The 23,327-nt window shown below is 38.3% G+C and overlaps 1 protein-coding gene across 1 annotated transcript in view; it reads left to right on the top strand.

The window, feature by feature from the left end:
• NCK2 (NCK adaptor protein 2) overlaps positions 1-22,171 on the top strand; it is an 85,749-nt gene extending 63,578 nt beyond the window's left edge. Inside the window, exons 4-5 of the mRNA XM_041418156.1 lie at positions 9,559-10,280; positions 19,535-22,171. Coding sequence (XP_041274090.1) covers positions 9,559-10,280; positions 19,535-19,729 — 917 coding nt within the window. The 3' untranslated portion in view covers positions 19,730-22,171. The remainder of the gene's footprint in view (positions 1-9,558; positions 10,281-19,534) is intronic.
• The last annotated feature ends 1,156 nt before the right edge of the window (positions 22,172-23,327 follow it).

Below are 23,327 nucleotides of genomic sequence, written 5' to 3'. Positions count from 1 at the left end.
TGTTGGGAAACATTAGGATAGTATAACTTGGGCATTCTGGCCTTATGGTAGAATTAGTAAGGCTTTACATCCTGCTTGGTGTTGGTATGGATCAACTGGAGTAAAACACTGTAAGCTCAAAGAGAAGATGACTGTTGTACTCTCAGGAAGGACTTTCTTGAGCTTTTTGATGCTGAGATACTGCCCTTAGGTCAGTATTTGGATCATTCTCTTCTAAAGCATTTCTTTGAGTTGGGCTGTATAATTGCTGCTTTGTTGTTTCTCTGTTCAGGTTCAGGCTTGGTGATCCAAACTTCAGCCTCTATCTGTAATGTCTGTTACATCTTTGCTTTTCAGATACAGAATTGAGAGTAAATTTGAAGAAGAAGTGAAATGACTAAGTTAGAACTATAATTACGTGCATCTAAAATAGAATAATTCCATCTTGGTTATTTGGAAAGGTCTTTAAATTGGAGGGCTGTCATCCTGCATTCAGGATAATCTACGTTGTACCTTTCTGTATTTATTTCTGTATTTTTTGTATTTTTCCCCCCAATTTCTTTTTAATTGAGTGGGTTAGTGTTAGGAAGTCAGATTTGTATTCTGAGTTATCATGTGCACCTCTTTCACTTCAAATAAGTGTGAGGTAGCTAAATATAAATCATCTTTCCACCAAATGCTGGAAGAGGAGAGGGAACATAAGCTATTACATACTTCCTGAGGGACAGGAATATGCATTGAGGTAGACAGTTTGGAGCATCTCATGCATATTAGTGATTTCTTGTGTCAATATCCTCTGTTAGTGTTTGTGAAGGAGAGGCAAAACGGTGTAGCTTTTCTTCCCTACATCAAGGGAACAGAAAGCAATGGGAAGTCCTACATGGCTACTGTGCCTTCTCCAAACACTTGATAAATATGTTCTTAGAATTATAGGGCTGCCTTAGATTTAAAGCATTTCTGGTTATATTCCCTTATCTGGACATCTTTCAAAGTCAAGATAGCATAATTTATAAGATCAAAAATTAGGTGGAAATATTTTTTTTGGTGCTTGAAAGCAGAGACTGCCTATTTAAAGCAAGCAAGCCTCAATTTAAATAAGTAGAGGGAAATTGGAATGGTAGGTATTGAGAAACCCCATTCATTTTATATGCCTTCTATTTGAGGCCAAGACAGCTGTTTTCCTGTTATATAGAGGATTTAAAATCCTAGGACGATTTACATTTGCCTAATGAGTCTTCCACTTTACTTTGCTACTGGGATAAGAACATAAATGAGGCAGTTTGTGGAAGCCTGGAGATGGTGCATTTGTCTCTGTTCATGTATGTCCCTATATTACATCTTAATAATTTTAACCTTTTGCTTTGAAATGGCTTAGGTACAGAAAACTCAGTACCTGATACTGGAATTTGAGTGTACCTTTCCTAATCACAAACAGGCATGCGTAGCACAGTGTACATTACAGGAACTAATGCAGTAGTTGTTGAGTTTGTTTCTTTGCAGAAGCCTCCTGACTGAATAGGGTTTGATGCATGGAAAATTTTTTTGTGTGTTTGAAAAGCAGTGATAAAGCAGCCTGGTTGTCGAAACGTCGGAGTTTCACTTTGACATTTAGAGAAGAGTTTCCATTTTCTGATTTGTTCTAGTGTGGCTTTTTTTTGATATTGAGCTTCTTAGAGAAGATACAAAAAGTCATTAATTGAGCTGTAAAGCCCTATTTCTGTATTACAAATGCAGTTGAACGTTTCTGGAATTTATTGCAGTGTCCTTTAAAGAGTGCTGTTGATGGATATGGTGCTTCTAAAACATTGACTATCCCATATGGATCTTAGCCTTTGAACATTTTCTTGGAAACTGGACGTGTAGGTGGATGGGGAGAAGAAGAAGTGGGAGGTTGCAGTCTGAAAATGTGCAGAAATGTTTCGTTTTTCTTTCTGTGTAACAGAAGAAACTTTGGTTTGCTGAATTCCTTAGTAATAAAGAAGCAAAGACAAGTTAATTTGAAATTATAAAAGTAATAATAAATAACAAAACTACATGAATGTCTGATTTGAATATTCCTCTTGACAAGAAGTTGTGTTTAGCTCTGTACTGAGTGGATGAATTACTTAATTTACATTGCATTGTGGTGGGTTTTTTCCTGAAGAATTTTCCTGAAAAGTTAATTGCTTCTTTCTTAATGCAATTTTTAGTTTATTTCAAAACAGACACTGTACACTTTGCACTCTTATTAAATGTATGCATTAATATGCAACATAATTCATTGCTGTAGTATTCAGAGATGAATAACTTATTTGTTAAACAAGAAAGGATCATTGTTTTTAACTGCATCTGTATGAAGTCAGATGGAATTTCAGTTTTGTTAGAATACACAAGAAAAATAATTTTAGGTATCTTAAATGGCTAAAATGTTGAAGAAATACTACTTTTAAATTAAAAATTAATTTTGAGAAATTTGCTTGTTTCTGTTGCATCTAACAGAAAACACTAGATTGGTAAATTGAATGAAAATTTCTGGGTGCCTTGCCTTTGAAGACTTTAAAATCAGGAGAGCTGTTCTGTAAAATTTGATTTAATGTTTAGGGGAACTAAAACATGTCGCAATTTCAGCTGAAATTTATTTCTTAATTTTTATAGAACTCTGAAATTGGCAGCCATTATGTAATTTTTGTTTGTTTTGTTTTGGTTTTGTTTTACTCTTGGTATTTATACTAGGAGTTTTCCTAGTTCATTTGTTTGACTTCCTCAAATTTATCAGCCTCAAACTGGTTCATCTTGAATCTTTCAGCTCTTAATGGAAGTCGTTGTTTTCAAATATTATAATAAGGTTAAATTTTTCAGCACTCTGGAGTGCTTTGTTTCAGTGTGAATTGTAAAGAGCAAAACCCATTGCTATAAAAATGGTTAAAATGAAAATATTTCCATTAAAATGGTACTGTGCTCATGTTCTTTGTGTGGCTTCTCTAATTTTATGGGGTTCTTTGGGGGTGTTTTATAACCATAAAGCAAGTGGTTCTGTTAAAAGCATTTTACTCTAGAGTGAGGGTGGCTAAATTAAAATGCATTAAAATTAGTATGAAAATTTTTACAAGTAATTGCTTTGTTGTTTTGGGGGGATTTTGTTGCATTTGCTTTTTTGTTGTTGCTGGTTTTGTTTTGGGTTTTTTTGGGTTTTTTTTAATTTCAGATGGTAAAGGTCAGTAATATTTTAGAAAATTGAGTTACTGGTTAGGTCATATTTCCCATGAAAGTTTTTTTAAAATTATTTTTTCCCGTGAATGAATTTTCAAATATTCATGTGAAGTTTAAAGCCCATGGTTTGACAGCATGTGTGAGAGTTGTGCATGTACATGTGACTAGTGTCAGTTTCTGTGTTTTGGTCAGGTGATACAGCATATTTTAGTTTTCTAATTGAGAAAAAAGGTTGTTGTGTTTGTAAATGGACTATGAAAGAGAATACCTGTTGGTATTTGATGCACAATTAATTCCAGATATCTCTTTGAGTCTTTTCTTACTCAAGTTACTTTTTTGCCAACTTACTGCTTTGTAGTAATATATTTTAACTGATCAAAACCTAATTTCAAACATAAAGGGTTGAATACATGATAGAAAAATTAGTTCCGACTTGTTATGATAAAAAATCTATTAAGATATGTAAATATGGCAATAGATGAAAATACACAAATAGTTGTCTTTCTAATTGCCATGGGGAGAACTAACAGCTTTACTCAGCAGCCTCCATTTTTATATTTCCAGCTGCATATTTAGACTTAAAACTGGCTTCTCCAACATTGATAGAGAATATTTGAAGAACACCATTTAATAGAACTCTACTCCCTTAAAGAGGAAGTAGTTTTCAAAACTCAGTTGTATTGAGACACTTTTGTTGGTTTTGCTGTGTATTCTATAGTTTAAATGTCACTTTTGGAGGAGAGTGTCCTTCCTTAATTGTTCTTGATATTTGAATAAGAAGCTATTGGAGGATTCTTAAGGAGTTGTATCTATTGTATTTAGTAGTATTTGGTCTTTTTCACTGAGTTTTGAATTGAGGAATTCTGTTTTGGAAATTTGGTATCTCACAATTTCTCAAAGCAGTAGCTTTCTTGTATTGCAATGTTTTTCTGAAAAGGTTTTTGGGTTTTTTTTTCCTGTGATTTTTATTTGATATGCAGGTGAACTGCAAAAAAAATCTTTGCTCTTCATTTGTATATTAAAATTATGTATTAAAATGAGAGACAATTGCTCAGCTCAGTTTCTCAGAAGTTGTCATTTGGTACTGAATAATGTTTTTTGTACACAGAAGAGGGGAAAATCTAAAAGGCAGTAATATCAAATCACAAGACAGTAATAGCAAATAAACTTTAGGAAAAGTCAGGTATCACATCAACTTAAAATTCCTTCAAAAAATAAATGCAACTGTATTTAGTCTAAAGTTAAGCTACATGCAAGATTTTACAAATTTAGTGAGCAGCCTTTGGAAGGGAATCCTAGAGAATTTGACTGCAAATACCTTTAACGTTTGGTTCATGTTATTCTTAAGCAGAAGTTAATAACCGTGAGTATGGATAAGCCTGTGGAGATGTTCTTTCATCTCTGGGGATGATCAAATGCAGTTAAAATAAAAAACGTGGTTGCTCATCAGTTTCAGACAAGGATACCAGCTTGCAGAAACGTGGAAAGATTTGTCAAATAAATAGTTGTAAAATTAGGAAGTTGTCTGTTTTGTAAATAGGCTTTTCCTAGTAAACGTAGTATGGAATATTAAAAAATAATTAGCAAATAGAATACAAATCTATACAAGTGGCAAGAATCCCTTTCTATTAAAGTGTTATGTATGTGTTTGATACATGAACATGTTTTAAAAAGAGTTAAACTTGTTTATCCTATGAACCAATTTTCATAGCTCTGCAGCCTTGTTTCAGTGCCATCACTGAAGGCAGAAGAGAGAGAGAAATCCTTTTGTTTTTAGCAGGAGCACCTGGGCAGTTGGGGCATCTGTGCTGACAGGCAGCCAAGCTTTGGCCCTGGAGCATGGCCAGCCTGGCAGGAGACACACGTAGGGGTAGGGGAACTGGCACTGCCCAGCATGGGCCAGAGGGGATCAGCCACTGGGAAATTCCACCGCTTTGAGCCTTGAGGCTTGGGGGGGAGCTCGACGTTTCCTAGGGAAGTCTAAGGAGGGTGGGGTGGGAAGGCTGGAAATGCTGTGGGGAGGGGGAATTGGAGGTGCAAGCTCAAGGACATTATAGGTACAATGGAAAGACTGTCTCGGGGACAAGCTGGTCGTGAAGGGGTGCTTGCACAATGGAAACTTAAGTGACAGGAAGCAAATTCATAGGAAACTGGTCTTCAGCCTGCTGCTCAAAAAACAAGCTATTCTTTAGAGCCACAGCTGAGCTAGGAAAGGAAGACAGCACGTAGTGATGCGACAGGCATGTTTCTGAGTTTCCCTAGGACTTACCGTGGGGCCAGAGGATTTCTTTCACTGCAGAGAGAAGGAGGATTTGCAGTGGATCCCTTCTCTGGAAATATTGCTGACCAGTTGTGGGTTTGTTTTTTTTTTTTTGGTTTTTTTTTTTTTTGTTTGTTTGTTTGGTTTGGTTTTTTTTTTTTTTGTTTGTTTGTTTGGTTTGGTTTTTTTTTTTTTTGTTTGTTTGTTTGGTTTGGTTTTTTTTTTTTTTGTTTGTTTGTTTGGTTTGGTTTTTTTTTTTTTTGTTTGTTTGTTTTTTTGGGTTTTTTTTGTCTCAGTGATGTATCCTAGGAATTACACCAGTTCGCATCACTTGGCAATGTATTTATAAGAGTGAAAATGAAGTAATTTACTGTGGGTTATTGTAGATTGTGAATAGTATTACTTCCTACAAATTGCAGTAGCAAAACAGGCTTTTTCTGCTGCTTTGCAATGCTTCTTTTCCTTCCACATTTTTCCTCTCATTTGAAAGCTAATCTCTTGCTTTAGATTACTCCTTACGACGACTATTTGTGTTACAAAGGATTGTGGCTTCCACAGGTTACAGATGAACTGTACCCAGTGAGTCAGAATAGGAAAAGCACAGTTGTAGTAGATAGGTAGATAGATCAGTAGATAGGTTTTCATTAGAACAAAGACAATAAAACACACCAAAACTATGACTGCAATTGCAAGTATATTCAGCTTTTGTACATGTGACTCCCAAAGTGCTTGAATGTTTTGTTTTCCATGAAATCCTTTGTATGTGTTTCATTCCTCAGACATAAGAATAGGGATCCCCTTATGAATAGTAGCAAGTGAACATTTCTGTTAGTCGAATGGTAGTGTTTACTCTTCTAGAGATGACTCATGTAGATTGTACTTTTCTTTTTTTAATGGAGTTGAGTTTTTTGTTATAGATGCATATACAAAGTTTATAATTGACCTAACTTTATTCTTGCTTAGCTGTGACGAGCCATCCCACTAAACTGTATTTTTAGACTTTCCTAAGGAAATGAAGCTTGCACTAGTCATGCTGTCACAGTCATCTGTCATAGTCCATCCATCTGTCCATCCTTGATAACTCAGCCAATTTTAGGCAAACTTGACAGACTGACAGAGATAAACTAACTAGTTTTCTCCAAGTCTGTGCCTGGGAGAGTCATTGCTGATGTCCCTCACGGGAGGAGAAGCCAGAGCAGCCCCAGCTCTTTGCTCAGTCCAGGCAGGGCTGAGAGGCAGGGGGGCACCAGGCGCTGTGCTTGGCTGGCCAGCCCAACAAAGGTAGGGAGAAGGGATGCACCAGGGGAGATGGAGTGTGCTTTGAGGGAATTTTGGAGATGGCAGTAGGGACCTAGAGATATGAGAAGGACCTGGGGATGTGAAGGCAGTCATACAGTAGGGGGACTTACTGTGTATCCTGCAGGAGAAGGGGGAGGAAGAGGAGGAATAGCTCTGCAGGAGGTATAAAGTGAAAAACAGGAACAGATTTCCTTCATTCTGCTCATGGAACAACTTGTTTCCTCTTCAGTTATGGACACAGTTATGGATGTTGCAAATTCACATTAAAAATCATTCTTAGATAATGTGCATGCCCTTCGCTGTGCCTGACTGCAGATGGGTCTCTGCATAGTTTGTTCCTTTGGTCAAACCAACTGGAAAGCCTTTGGTGTACATTGGTGCTATTGCAAAATGTTAATCATTACTATGCTGTCAACCTTAAAAAGTTTGTTCACATGAAATGTTAAGATTAAACCGAAGAACTCCAGTTGTCTTTATTGATAAAAATTGGAAACTTTACTATGTTTCTTTTTATTATTATTTTCCCAAATTTCTAATGATTTATATTTAATGGGCATGATAGGAAGCAACATTTGAAATGTCAGATGCACTATTGGAAGATCTGTGAAAACAGAGGGAATTTATGCAACTCCAAATGAAAGTGCTTGGATGATAACTTTTTCCTAAATGTTTAGATACCTTTATCAGATTTTAGATGAATTTTTTGAGAAATTAGAAATTTTTGGGGTTTTATCTATTTGTCAATAATTTTTTTCTCTAGATACTTAAGTTTATGGCATTTTCTTGCCACTCTGCATCCCATTTCTCACAGTTATCCCTGTGCTCTGAGTTTCAACTATGTGTAGACGAGCTGCCTCACCATCTACTGCTTTTTGCATTAGTTCTTTTGCTGTAATTCCAAGAAGTGGGCTGTGTATCTTCATTAGTGAGCCAATAAAAGTGTAAGTTTTTAATCTGGAAGGTTTAGTCTCAGTGGAGGGCTTTATGTAGAGTGAATCTATTGAAATGAAGTTGCTTGTTTTCCATGAATTTATAAAAGTAATTTCCCCCTTTTCTTAAAAGAACGACCTTTAAGTTGTGTTTGTTTATATCACTGTAATTTAATGCTCATTAGTTCTGAAACATCCTTGTCTTTTTGGTTAAAAATTATCTCTAAACTAATGAAAATTTCCAGTCTTGGCAGAGATCAGAGCCTGACCAGCTTGTGATTAGTACTCACTTGTACACTCTTTTCCTGTGATTGTCTCCCCTAGTACAATAAGCTGCCTCCCTCATTTTGCCTCAAAGTGCAGCCACTGGCTCTTGGCTGGAGTGATGTAGTCAGAATGACAATAGGATGTAGCAGGCTCCAGCAGGAAACAAGGCCCTGCTGGGGAAGGTCAGGAAACACTTTAGGATCATCAGAATTTTCTGCCATCTTTTGAGACCATAAGACCACATATTAGTTAATGTATTTTTAACCCTTTTAGACAGCAATCCCTGCATTGTTGCATGTGCACTGTTAGTCTGTGCTATACAGATAACTGTGAATTAAACATGAAGTTTTGTGGTGAACAAACAGCTTTGCTGCAGATGCCCTTTATATATGCAAGTACATATATATTTAAATATATTAAAACACACTTTTTGGCAGTGGAGTGGCTGGATTGAATGAGCCTGAGTAGTTAAAAATGAAATAGCATGCATGTCTTTATTTCAGATTATTTGAAGAAACAAAAACAAAGTACCTTATTTATTTTCCTTCCATTAAGTATTCTATAACCAGCATGTGTGCCCTTGTGTCTCAACTAAATCTCTCACCTGCCACCCAGGGTCTATGAGTATGGAGAAAAGTACAAATGCTCATATTTCTGTGATGGTTTTGCTTTCTGTCCCTTGCATGACATTTTGGGTGTTGCTTGGTTGTGCTATACTGTGACATAATCTTTTGTTTTTCAGAAATTTTACAAGTGAATTTCACGAGAGAGGGCCACTTGTTCACTTTATTTATTATTTTGTTTATATTTAAGCTTAAGCAGGGGCTGCTGCAAAATTCTGAAAAGTACACCAAGTGTGTTGTGCAGTTTTTCTGTATTTAAACAGACATTAGTATGGTTTCTCTAATTAAAAAAAAAGTGATGTGTTCAATGTTATTGTTGTTTCTTCTGTACATTGTATTTAAAGCCATAATTTAAGCCATGACAGGACACCAGAATTTACAGATTATAGGGAAATACATGCAAATGGTCTTCCTCACCATCAGATTTCTACTGTTGAAGTGTAGGTGAAAGAGGTGTGGGTTTTGGAAGAGAGGTTGCAGTTGAAAGGAATTGCAGTAATGCCTGCCTGTGTACTGCCAGAGCAAAGAGTGCAATACAGTCTGCAGAGAAACTTTACTTCTGTCTGTAGAGAAGCTTTTATTTCTGTGCTTGTTAATTTTCGTAGGTTTTCTTTCACTTTTTGTTTGGGCCACATTGAAGTCATCTCCAGAATTAAAAGGCATGGTCATTTGGCTGGAATTTAAAGATACATAACAGCAAGCTCAGAATCAGTTTCAGTGATTTGCTGTTCTCCCAGTGAAGAAATCACTGTGTTTAAGTGTGCTCAAACTATGCTCCTTCTGAGAAGAGAAGTCATTATAACACAAATTGCTCGTTACCTAATGGTGCATCAGCTGGATGTTAACAAGAATCTCTTAAAGGTGATGCCGTGTCCTGACTATGTAGTATTAGAGAAGAGATCTCCATTTAGCAGTGTTGTTGAAGTGAGGATACGGCATGTCACCACATCCAGCTTTTGCAGTCTGGGGACAAGCATTCCAAGTGACCACTTTACATTTCTGTCTTTAACAGGCTTGGGAAAAACCAAGAGAAAGACGAGTGCGAGAGACGCCTCCCCCACTCCCAGCACAGACGCAGAGTACCCTTCCAACGGCAGCAGCGCCGACCGGATTTACGATCTTAACATTCCCGCCTACGTGAAATTTGCCTATGTTGCCGAGAGGGAGGATGAGCTGTCCCTCGTTAAAGGGTCCCGAGTGATTGTCATGGAGAAGTGCAGTGATGGCTGGTGGAGAGGGAGCTACAATGGACAGATCGGCTGGTTCCCATCGAACTATGTGGTAGAGGAGGTTGAGGAGGCGACTGCAGATTCACCCAGCTTTCTCAGCCTTAGGAAAGGCGCTTCCATGAGTAACGGCCAGGGCACCAAAGTACTCCACATCGTTCAGACACTGTACCCATTCAGCTCAGTCACAGATGAAGAGCTCAATTTTGAAAAAGGGGAAACTATGGAAGTCATTGAAAAGCCAGAAAATGACCCAGAATGGTGGAAATGTAAAAATTCCAGAGGGCAAATCGGTCTTGTTCCTAAAAACTATGTAGTAATCATTAGTGATGGTCCTTCCATGAACACTTCCCATCCGCCTCAGATAAGCTACACAGGACCATCTTCTACCGGACGATTTGCTGGAAGAGAGTGGTATTACGGGAACGTTACCCGGCACCAAGCAGAATGTGCCCTGAACGAAAGGGGAGTGGAAGGAGATTTCCTTGTTAGAGACAGTGAATCTTCGGTAAGTGGTGCTCAGCCCGCAGGTTTGTAACCCCCCATGCATGGGTTAGCAAGCACGGCACTTAACAGATTTCCTGTCTTTTCACCCTTAAAGAAGCGAGCAGGCTTCAGCATTACCAACCAATATCCTCCTTCCTTGTGAGAATTGGTCTGCCAGTGAAATGCAGTGACATTTACACTGAAATTTAACAGCTGTGGTCTGTATTATCCAGGGGTTTTTAAAATTTGTGGACAATCAAGTAACTATTTCAGGCTTCCATTTAGGTTTTCATGTGTTTCTCATGCAATCCTCAAATTTAGACCACCACAAGATAAAATAATTCTAGGTGATTGAAAATTTGGTTGTTGATTTGATCTTAAAGCTGTTTTCAAATAGAATCTTTGCATTGGTCAGTTCTCTTCTGCTTTTAATTAAATAATTACATAGTTTCTTTATTAGTTAAAATTCCATTTTAATGTATTTTTGATCTACTTGATAATTTAGTTTGTAATAAGGTAGATTTATTATTATATCTGGTAGTTAAAGTTGTTATATGCAACAGAGAGGGTCAAATCAGCAGCTCATATGCCTTGTAAATTGAGCCTTGATGGCATCAGAGGGATCTGAGTATGGTTAATGCCATTCTGAAAGTTCAGATTTAAAATTCAGCTGAGAGGACTTTCATGTGTGCTGAGGCCAGAGAATTCACAGTTAAAGGACTAAAATTAAATATCCTTTGACTGTGATTCTGAAAAGGTAACACATTTTAATCTTGCATCATACATAACATTGAGAAAATTGAGGAAGTACAACTTTTTAACAGTCCCAGATATTTTTATCTGAAGACAGTATTGTCTGATTAAATTTCAGGCACCTCTCCTTGATGAATTTGCTCTGCAAAAAACATGATAGCTATCGAACCACCCTTTCTTTGAAGCTCTGTGTTATTGAATTCCTATTTCTGCTTAATTGCAATCACTAAACAAAGACAAATGCAAATAAACCACAGGAGAACAGGAAAAAAGTTACAGATTAAATAAAAATAAACTAGAGGAAGATAGGAAGAAAAATAGGAACTTAGAAATCATGACTGATTTACAGAGGCTGAGAGGAATCATGTTTGTTTAGTCAACAGAAGAAAAAACTGACGTGGGACACAGTCTTGTAAAATGTAGAAAGCCACTAGAGGATTATGGTCATCATTACATTACAGTAATTCCTTTTTTTTCCAACATTATTTTTCTATCAACATTCTGTCAGATAGGGGCCTACTGGATGTGGTGGATTCTTGGCATGTCAGTGTAGCAGGTCGAAGCTCATTTTCAGATCTAGAGGCTGCATTGTGATTTATCCTGAGACTGTAGCTATCAATTTCTTTTCATCTCTTGGGACAGTGCCAGAAGGAGAGTTTTAAAATGAATACATTACTTAAAATACAAAAATGTTTACCCATTTCTCAGGACATGATACCTTACAGTGACCACTGTGCTACAGCTTGCTTTTCTAGCTCTTAAGATTCTGCCTCTATCTCTGGAGTAAATGAACTACCTTGAAAGAACACAGTATTTAATCTGACATCATAACACTAAATCCTTGCATTCAAAGCAGTTTCAAACTTTTTGCCTGCATTGTTGCTGGAGAAATCATTGCTTTGGAGTACAAAAAGATTCATTCAGAATGTGCCCTTCAGACTATTTCTAGCATCTAACACTTAGTGGGATAACAGAAAATTTATTCAGTTCATATCACAGCAAGTTTTTTGCACACCTGCAGGAAAAGAAAAAAGCACTAAATTGAGGAACTTGGCTTTTTTCCTGCTTTTTGTACTCTTTATCTGGTCTTGCAAACCCTATATTTGAGACTTTCTTTAGCAATTAGAAAACTGCAGTTATGCACATAAATGCCTCTGTGTATTAGTACTGCATGTGGGTTTTAGTTTTTATTAGGTTTAAAGAAATAATTTACTGCATCTCAAACTTTCATCTGCCCTAATCTTTATGTATCATTCCATCATAAAATGTATTTATGTATGTGAATTATAAGACACGGGGGGTTGCTAGTTTTTTCCCTGGAGTGCCCAAGTGATATAATAAGTGAATGGGCATATTTGCTAGCATTGAGAAAAGGATCGTAAAAATCTATTTCAAACTTATTATGTGTGGAATAAAGAAAGAGTTTAGCAATGACTCATGAATTTCTGACAGTTGCTGTATTTCACACGTGACTACAGAGGTTGTTCATGCTGTGGCTAAAAGTCACCAGGAGTGTCTTCACAATGTGAGCAGATGGTCTTGATTAGAGAGAACAGACTGAGCAGAGCCAAGTTGTCAGCTCTCTGATTTGCTCATCTGACCACCAGACCAGCACTTCCCTCTACACTGTGTTGATAACTCACCTGTAACCCTAGGAATGCAGGGGTTATTCCTTTCTAGAAAGGTCCATAGATAAAACTGTGAGTCATGCTCCTAATCCTGTGCCTGATTTTTGACCTCTTTTAGAGTTTTATGTAGCCTTCCATCACCATAGTTACAAAAATTGGTCTACATAAAAGTTTTCCTTAGATTTCAATTTTGCTCATTACTGAGCTATGAAAAGCTGTCCTTGGATAGATTAAGGTTTGTATTACTCGGTATTCACTTGATGAGACTGTCATGTTTTTGCGTTTCAAGTGTTAGTAATTGGAAGATTTTACAATATTTCTCTAGGTTTAACTTGCCAGTTAATCTCACAGATAGATTTCTTTAGCCAAAAATATTTTCCTCAGTAAGACTTAGATCTAGAGGATGCTGCCATAAAGGAGAATAACCTGAGATGAACTTTCCAAGGTAGCTGGGAGGCTGATTATCTTCATTAATTACGAAATACTATTATTAGAACCATAAACTTGTTTGAACCATTTAAGCCCGTAGTTTATGTAACAGGCACAGTTCCCTACTGATGACGATTTTGCCAACTGTGTTATACCTAGGTAATGTCACCTTAGTTTTGGAGATCTAAAAGAACTGGGCCCATGCCTAGTTAGATATACTGCTAAGTAGTTGTTCTGCCTGTTGCAGGCTGCTAGGTTAATGAAACCTCAGGTTTGTCTCATTTAAGTAACAAAACAATGAAAAAAAACCCCCAGATTTAGCCTATGCAATCTCTGGAGAGCCACTTTTTGGAATGCAGGCTCTTCACCAGTCAGATTTTTGCTCTCTTTGTGTAGTTCCTAACCCAAGACAAGCAGGTCTTGGCTGATACTGGTGGTCTTGGTTGGGTGGGTGATTGTCATGCTTTGAAGATCTCAGATTTCACTGAGTACAGAAGAAAATTTGAATGGGAGAGGGTTGTTTTTTTCAGATTCACACTAGGAAACAAGTGTGCTAACTAGTACTGCAGCTAACAGGAAGCAGTAGTGTGTCACCTCCAGCTTTGAGCAGAGCCTTTGCTGCAGACACCCTTAAACTTCAAAGGGAGTTCTGTCAGAACTTCTGGGCCCCTTGCAGTCCTCTGCAGGTGGGTGTGAAACTGGCGATCAGGCAAACACCAGTGCTTTGTAGTCCTATGAGGTCTTCTCATGAAGCAGAGAAGGTGTCATTTTTCTCAGGCTATGAGTGAGCTATGCAAGTTTTGTGATGATTTCAGGAGCAGTTATTCATTAGGAAGTAATGGCTACCTTCTGCTGGTAGTGTCACAGCATTCAAATTACAGTAACCCATCCTAAACAGAGTTGCAGAGTATAGTTTTAAGATGATGATTTTAGGCATATTAAAGTGATACTGAGGATTGTAGGTGTGACTGGATTTGTCCATTTTTGAGAACATTTAGTGTCTCCATTCTTTGTCTAGCAATAATGACAACAGAAAGATGAGGCAGAAGTTCTGAGTTTGTATGTTGTTTGAGGTGCTAATTCTATAGCATTCATTGTCCCATGTTTTCCTGGGGTTTTAAATCTGCAGCTGTTGGATAGAAGCAATGAAATGTGGCAACTGTTTAAAAAGTGAACAGTGGTCATGTTCTGTGGCATGCAGTGATTGGTAAGTACAGCAGACATGAGCAGAAAGTTTTTCTTTGAAAACAGGCGTAAGGAAATATCCTAGTGGCTTATTTTAAATGGAAGAACAGAAATCTTATTAGAGCTGTAGTTGAAGATCGATGAAACCAATTCATATTTGTGACCTGTGTAATATTGATTTTGGAACATGACCGTTACATAGGGAGGAGAATGGTATTTGCTTATATCCAAATGAAACAGAAGGGGTAGAAAAAGGAATTAACTCTCTCAGATGGCTCCTTCCAGCCTGACGTTAGATCTTTGAGCCATTACTTTGAGTTTTTTGGCTGGGTGATTGAGTAAGAGAAGTGAGAGAAAACTTGGGTATGGAAGTGGAAGGAGTTGGGGAGCCCCAGGACAGGCTCATTGATGGGACCTCAAAGGGTCTGGAATAGTTTGAAGAATGAGTGTGTGACAATATTTTTCTTGGGGAAGGGTCATTGGCAAACGGAATTGGATTGAAAGGGAAAATTTGAAATAAGTTACAGGATCAGTTAAAGATTTTCAGAGGGAACTGTTTTTTATAACCTTGCCATTTATAAAGGATAAAATTATCATTTCATTCTCAAATTCCTCAGTGTGAAGAGAGAACTCTGTTTTTTTCTGTTTCACTTGTTTTTCCTTATATTGCTTTATCACTTGTTTTTGTGGTAGTTTTCAGCAATTTTTTTTAAAGATCATTCAATTCCTCACCAAAGAAATAAAGAAACAACTTCCTACCATTTGTTTTCCACATGCTGTAGGCACCACTAGCTCATGGTCATCTCTAGATATAAGCAGGTGTTAAAGGAATTGAAAGCAATTCAAAGTACTACTACACCTGGACTGTAGGTGCATTCGAGCTAATCTTTAATTTTCTGGTTTAGGAATTGATTTAACTTCAGGTTAGGTTTTTCAGGTTTAGGTCTTTCCAGTTATGGTCGTGCAGAAATATTCATAGTTTCTCTGCCACAAAGCTGTGCTCTGTAACACTGTTGCAGAATCAACTGTTCTATAGACTTGAGGGATTAAAGCTTACTTCTGATGTGCCTTTATTTGGTGTACGTGAGTCTTTTATTCCTGGAAAAGTTAGTGTGTAAACATCCAAATGTGGCAATTAATTTAAGAGGGAGAAGAGAGAAAAATTGGCCAGCAGTTAGAACAGAATAGCTTAAACAGTAAATAAAATAAACAGACTTGGAGGAAATCCAAGGAGGACAGTGGGGAACCAATTCAAACTGCATCGAACCAGCATACTTTGAAATGAAAGTGTTAAGAGCAATAGTTTATTTAAATTTTTAAAAAATAGTATTTTTAATGAATTTGTGTTTGCTAGGGCAAGAAGGAACCAAAATAAAAACAAAAACAGGTTCCAGTTGCTTTTGCTGTTTATTCTTGAGTCCTATGGAAGTTACTGCTCTGAGACCAATAAAGGGTTTCAGGATTTTTGCAACAGCTGTTTGAGCTCTTCCATCTCTTTACACCGGATGATGACTCTCAAAAGAGTTAGATCAGCCTTTCCGCTTTTTACATGTTTTAAAATTCAATCAGATAATGAAAAATAAACTTTGTAACATATTCTGCAGAAAATATGATAAAGTCTTCTACTTATGTATCAACCTAACTAGCAGGCTCCAGGGCTGTGGAGAATAGACAATAGTTCATGAGAAATGTTCATTCACTAAGGTTATAATTAAACTGGCAGAAAGAGTATTTAATATGTTGTGTGGAACAGCTCACAAAGACAGTCTGGCCAGTGCCTGGGTCATAGGACAGTAGGTCAGAGGTCCAGCATCTCTCTGTGTGTCATTAGCACATCCTTTATGGCCTAGAAATAATGTTATTTAACAGATACAAGGAGTTTTGAAAACTCATAATTATGACATGCTAAAAACAGCCTTGTCAGAAAATGTTAAAAAGTTTTTGAGAGCAAAGTGATTATTTCAACTTATTTTTAAACTTTTGCCATAACATTGTTTCCTGTTCCTAAAACAAAAGAACAAAAATATTTAGTTCAGATTATGAACTTCCCATTTGTAAGTTCTTCTATTTTGATTGAGGGCCTTTTGGTTACTGGTTTTTGTTTGGTGTAGGCATCATGGAAGCAGCAGAACTTAGCAAGATTTGATATTGTTTTTGGAATCCTAACTGGGTAATCTGTACTTGCTGCCTCAGTCTGTCCTTGGTGAGACTCTGCAGATCTGCCTGTGTTCAGAGCACAGCAATCAGCACACTGCCCATGCCCTAAATTTCTCCTTCATGAGCCCAGGGTCCTAAAGCTTCTGGAGAGCTTTGTGCAGGCCTATGCTTTCTTGCTCTTTAATGTCTTCTGCTTGGAGCTATGGAGATTCCACTGGAACCAGGTCCCAGGCCTGTGTGGCTATGGCTGCTGCAGGGTTTGTCCACACTTCATTCAGGGCTTTAACCATAGCAAAGTGTTTGTTACAGCCAAGTTAGCTTTAATCCAGTGGGGTAGGTGCTGAAAATAAGCCAATCTTGGTGTGAGTTCTATGCAGTCTTCTTTATGATGCTGCTGAGGCAAGGGCTTAATATCAGAGATAGCTGGCTTAAAATAGCAGTTTTCATACTTGGAGTTAGGGATGGACAACAGGGCACAAAATATATCTTGGGTGGAGCACTGGAAATCCCAAAGATACACTCTTATGCACATTTCTTTCCATCACTTTCTCCCACTCTTCCCAGTCCCCTCTTGGTAGTCTCAGAGTGTGTTCCATGTATTTTGAGCCAGTGGCTGCTCAATGCCAGAGGAAGCCTTCCTGATGGAGCCTGTGCTGACCCGGTCAAGGCCCAGTGACCCTGGATTATAGATGGAACAAGTAATTATCCTGTGGGTGTTACCTAAAATAATTTTTAAAGAAGTGATGCCTGTTGATCTGGAATGTAGTGGCTTGAGGTAGAAGAGGGTTAGGCCAAGGACGTTGCTGCTGCCTTTATCAGTACAAAAGGAGAAGAGCTGCTGCCCAAAGCTGAGCCTCAAGTCTGAGTTGGACTTGGACCAGAGCCAGATCAACAGGCATGGCAGGAGCTTTGCTTGCTGTGGGCAGGGCACATGGAGTCACAGGGAAGACAGAGAAAGCATTAGTGCTAAGACAGGTGAGGGGAGATGCAAGAGATGAGATTTTGGGATAGGCAGGACATGAGGGATGTGTGGGCAGAGGCCTGTTTTATTGCAGGAATAAAGACAGCATATCTGAGAAAATGCTCTCCTCCAGTTTATTTGGGTATGTGCTTGCTGTGTGTTTGACCCCTCACAAATGAGTGTAGAGGACTCAGGGTGTGGTTTTGTGAAGTCTGGTATCAGCAGTAACATGTGAGGGCTCCTGACCCCTCCACTTGGTCCTCTGCTGTACTGCGGCTGTCCTCAGGATTGTTCCTAAGGCAGTGCTGGGAGAGAGGTGGGTTTGTTTAACCTGGGCAAGCACAGGTTTGCAGTGCTGGCCCAGCCAAAGCAGCGGCGTGGTGGGGAAAGACCAAGGGACACAGTAAGGCTGTGTCAAAAGCCTGGCACGTGCCTTCAGTGTTTTGTGCTTGAAGCCATGCCTTCAGTGGGCTGAGACACTGCAGCAGTACCTCCAGAGTAGCACCAGGCATTACTTAACTCCATTAAGTGCATGTTACAAACTCCAGTGTGTTCTTTTTATTCATTTTCCTGCTGGCTGGTGACACCTAGTTCCATACACCACTCACAGGGCAAACGCGTGCTTCCATCTGTCATACCCCCCTCCTACATGGAAAGAAGCACCCAAGATTCATCAACAAATGGCAAAAACCACAAGGGTTCAAAAGAAGCTCATGAAGTTTTTTATTAGCAAACTACACAGTTGGCATAGAAATTCATGTTTTGCCCCTACTCTCTAATAGTAAGAGCGATAATAAAAGAAAAGAGGGAAGAAAGAGAAAGTGAAAGGGATATCAGATTGCAGAGGAAAGGAGATCTGCAGTCCTGGATCCAGGATCAATCCAGCCAACAGGGTATCAAGGGCCTGGGCAGCACATCACCAAGTCTTTGTGGGGCTACCTGGTCATAGATAAGTTTTCCCTTCCTGGGATTAGGTTTCTTGTTCTTCACATAAATGAATCAGCATGGGTACTGTTCTGGACCTCTATGGAAATGGGGGGAGCTTTGAGGATCTTTTGGTGGTCTTGATCCCCCTCTGCTGGACTTGCTTGTTCCTTGACCCCATTCCCATGCCTGCATTGTTTTGTGTTTTGTGGTCTCCGTGGACCAGAACAGAAAAATTGGCCCCAGAAGGGTGCTGCCCTACCTCTGCACATCTCCCCCTTTCCAGCCACATCCTTTTCTAACTTGCCTGCTTGAATGGTCGTTGGTATTTGAGGCATAGACAGCAGCACATTAAATCCTTATTGCCCAGGCTTCTACACCATCTCTGTGGTGGTCAGCCAGCAGCACTAGGTGACTGGAGACTGAGTTCAGCTGGAAGCAAGGGACACTGTGTCCTTTCTACCCTCCTATGGTGGCATGTGGTGAAGGAAGTGGAATGGTCTCATTCTGGCTGTTTGGATGACAGCACTCTCCTTGTTAAAGCAACTGATTGCTAGGATGAAGAGATTTATCATTAGAAATTGTTATGTCCTGAGTAACTTAATTAGTGCATAAATTCTGTCTTTTGTAGTAGTGGTGTGATGGTGAGATTTGTACGGTGTTTTTCTTCTATAGCTTTGTCTTTTTTTACAAAGAAAGTGTACTCAATGGGAGAAATTATTCCCCATGCATGTGGTAATGAAGATAAAAGGTGCATGTGTTTTTGTCTTTTGCAATGCAAAGCAAGAATGGCCCTCTAGTGGTCACAGCTCTAAAAAAAGCGAAATGGGGAATTTTCTTCATCTTGCCCAAGCAATATTGCGGTAATTGTTTTCTCCAGGGCTCTCTAGTGAGGAAGACATGCATGATAAAAATTCTTCCCTTCTCCTTGACATTCTTGTGCTTCTAGATTGAGTAACTAAGATAATATTTGCAATTTAGTCATGTAATTGGCAACTTCAGACTGTGCATCTGGGGAGCTTTCACTTAACTGACTTAACAGCTCATGTTAATAACAATGGTAATTATTTATTGAATGATAGGCTATTGGGTTTCTTAAGTAGCTAAAGCACCGAGCTGTGGCTAATGTAAATTGCTGTCAACTATATAACACAGTTTGTTCCTGAAACTGCAAAATTATGCTGTCATTTTGTTCTCTTCTATGTAATTTTTTCTTTCTTTCTCAATTCTTCTCTACAGCCCAGTGACTTCTCGGTATCTCTAAAGGCATCGGGGAAGAACAAACATTTCAAGGTGCAGCTCGTGGACAATGTCTATTGTATTGGGCAGCGGCGATTTAATACTATGGATGAGTTGGTGGAACACTACAAAAAGGCTCCCATCTTCACCAGTGAACACGGGGAAAAGCTATATCTTGTGAAAGCACTTCAGTGACGTTGAAGATGGACTTGGCCACCTGGGCCTCTTATAACTTACAAGCCTTAGGTCCTAAATTCACTTTTATAGAGCAGAGCAATATCTGAAGCAGGCTTAAGGAATAGGCTCTTTCTAAAGTGTTTGCTCTGTCAGTTGCTGTTTGTCCTTTTTTTTTTTGTTTGCCTCTCTTTGTGTTCCAGTTTTGTTAACCTCTGACCACCTCTCTTCAGGTAGAGAGTTTCCCTTGGGTGGCCATGGCGAGCACTCACCTTCCCAGCAGAGTTCAAAATGCCCCTCTCCTGTGTACGTTTACATAGTTAGCTCAGATCAAGGAGGGGCGTTTTCAATTCAAAGCAGTGTTAATCTGTTCAGACTGCTCATGCAGGCAGAACTCTCCGTTCAGAGACATCGGGCACAGTTTGAATGCACTGAAGCTGCAGCTGCTTAAGTGAGAGAGAGTAGACATAACAGTGTGGCTGTGAGTTCTGTAGCTATATCGCTTACCGAGTAGGATAATACAAAACCTCCTAGTTCCTAGAAGCACTCTTTACACTGTACTCTGCTGTTACATTGCCTCTCTGACTCTTCGTAAAGAGTACACTAATTAAAAGCATTTTGTAATAGTACTTCTTAAACTACTATGGTAAGATTGTAGTAAAAGAAAACTAGTGTATTTTGGTCTGTAATTGCAACAAAGAGAAATTTTATTTGAAAGTTGATTACTAGAGAAAGAATAATTGAATTGTAAAGGCTGAATGTTTCGGTAATCTACAACCAAATGTGCCATCCACATAATGCTTTTTCCTCTTGCCCTTCTGCTTGTTTGAATTAAATGATTATGTATTTAATTCTCAAAGTTATATGTATCTGTAGCTGATTGTTGACACTAATACAGAAGATTAATAAAAACTGATCTTGGGACAGGGTGGGGTGGGCTACCAACACTATATATATATTTGCTTTACAGAAAGAAATCTTCGGGTTTTACAGAGGATGGTGTGGTTGGTAGGAAGAGACACACAGAATGTTTATGAAGAAAATGCATTTTTCTCTTTTCTTTACATTAAAACTCCTTTATGGTTTAAATATACAGTCTTTAGATGGCACATTCCTGAGATTGAAGAACGGATCATGAGATTTCAAAATCTTGCATACTCAGTTTTTTGGATATTGTAATAAAAAAGGTATTACGTCATGATGGAGTACTGGATTTATCCTTGGGTGGTAGTCCTGGTATTATTTTAGCAAGGTGAAATAGAATTAATAATGAATTTGTTTGTCTTGGAATTTCTGTGGCCTAAAAAGAAATCATCTGCAACTGCAGAGGACAGTTTTGATATGAGGCAGTGTCTAATGAGCTCTGTGTTTCTTGTTCCTGAGATAATTAAGTCCATTCATAGCTTTAATGAAATCTGCAAGATGGACCTATTTCCTGGTACCTCTTTGCTATTAAAACACATTTCTTACCTATTCTGTGTTTCAGCCAGTAGTAGTGCAACTACCTCTGTGTATAACTCTAGTGCAGGTTAAGCAGATACCAGCACTGTCTGACTTGCTTTGGGGTAAATCATTACCACTGGGTAATGCCACTGCCATGAGACTGCACTGGCACTTTTGCCAATGAACTGCAGTCTTGCTCAGATCCGATCCTAGAGGAAAGTACAATATCTGAAGTTTTATGCATGTACTATTTTTCCACCGCTCTTGAAATCTTAGTTCTGTAAGATTTTCTGAATTGACAGCTTGTACTGGAACTAAAAAGTGTATTTTTTTTCCTTTATGTGCATTGACTTGAAATTGGGCAGTGACACTTGTGCTTGGTAAAGCTTAATGAAAGAAAGCAGTGATACAGAGCAATCCAAAATGATCATGCATTATCCTGAAGAGCACCTATCCACAACTGTCTTCTAAGAAGACAGAAGTTTTCCTTAGGAAGTTGGTGGAAATACCAGTTGTTTACAACTTACCAACAGAAAGACTCCACAGTGGGCTTCTTAAACCTCCTGAGTGAATTCTGCAGAGAATGTAGGGATTTGCCTTCTAATACCTAGTTTTTTCTTGAGGCGAGTCGAAGCATGTGCCGGGTATGGCAATAATATTAAGAAAGTCAGCTATATGTTGTATGAGCATTTTCAGGTTTGAGTGAATTGCTTTTCAGTCTTACTGTCTCTTGGTAGTATTTGCAAAAATTATATATGGGAATGGTTTACCTTTTCAGTAAACAGATTACTCTAATTACTGTCTCATGCCCCGTATTCATTTTTTCATGAAATATTCCCTATGTTTCCCATTTCAGGAGCCTTCATATGCCTCTTGCAATCTTTTTTCACTTTTTTCTAGAGTCCATTTTTACAAGCTCTCTTAGTTCCTAACTCCTTTCTAGTCTTAGTAGCTGAGAACTAAATCAAATAGACATCTGAATGAAGGTTTTACTATATGCTTTATATTTTAATGGATTTATCAAATTTTCTGTGCTTATTTTTGTTACCTCATCTTCTGTAAACAGCTTCTGTGTCTTGAGGTGTAAATTGTAAAGTACTTTGTTTTGGAAGCAGTTTATGACCTGTAAATTACTAGCTCGAGTAATTTTTTTTTTCAAGCAAGTCTCACCTTGGTTTTTCCCATGCTGTATTTTATCAGCATGCATTCCGTTCAACAAGCTCATTAATAGCTCTTCAGTTGTTCCCATCATTATTGAGATATGTTCATATGAATTTTGCCACCTTTTCCTGCCCTTTTGATCTCATTTGTTGGACTTGGCTTAAGCATTAATAATCTTCCGTACTATATGCCTCCTAAAGGGGCAGTAGACGTGGATTTTATTATTATTTTCCTGTTTTATACTCACCATTCAATTATTTGACAAAATCTCACCTTTATTTTTTGACTACTTAGAGCCTCTTTGTCAAAGCTTGTTGTGGGGGGTGGGATTTTTTTTAAGACTATGAGCGGAGTCATGGTGACCTGAATTTCTTTGCTTACAATATTCATTAAAGGCTCAAATAATTTCTGATGGAGTAGAAGTTGTGATTTTTCTTTATGGTGTTTAGTCTGGCTTTTGCATCCTACCTGATTCATACAGGTGCATAAGTTGTACTTCCAAGTACTATTCCTGTACAGCTGTTAATGTTTTCTTGTCTTCCTGGTGTCTTTGGAGGAATGTGAATGACTTGTAAATTCATAACAGTTGCTGTACTTTCCACACAGTGACAGAAATTTTAGATCCATGTTTATAATTTCAGCTCTAGGAGCTTGATGACAAGCTCCCACTTGATGTTATCTTGACTGTTTGTGGTATCACATATTAGGTGGGGACAAATTAGTAAAGGATTAATATACAAGTGCACTGAGAACATGCCAGGTAAACTCACATGGACCTACTGTGTTACAAAAGCAAAACCTTTGCTTACTCTTTGCTTTTATGGAGAGAAGAGGCAATGAAGACCTGTAGTTGGGTATTTAATGTCTTTGACTGCATGAACAGACTCTGAAGTCCCACACTTGAATGGTTCTGCTTAGTATTCTCCATTCAGATCTTCATGTCTCATGAGTGTGTATTAAATCCTTAAAGTTTACAGCTGTTCCTCCAACCTTTTATTGCAACTTTTCTGTACTG

Source organism: Onychostruthus taczanowskii, unplaced genomic scaffold, assembly GCF_017590055.1.
Source record: "Onychostruthus taczanowskii isolate IOZ18803 unplaced genomic scaffold, ASM1759005v1 scaffold58, whole genome shotgun sequence".
Taxonomy (NCBI): Eukaryota; Metazoa; Chordata; class Aves; order Passeriformes; family Passeridae; genus Onychostruthus; species Onychostruthus taczanowskii.
The sequence above is the reverse complement of the archived record's forward strand: the minus strand, read 5'-3'. Positions and strand labels throughout refer to the sequence as shown.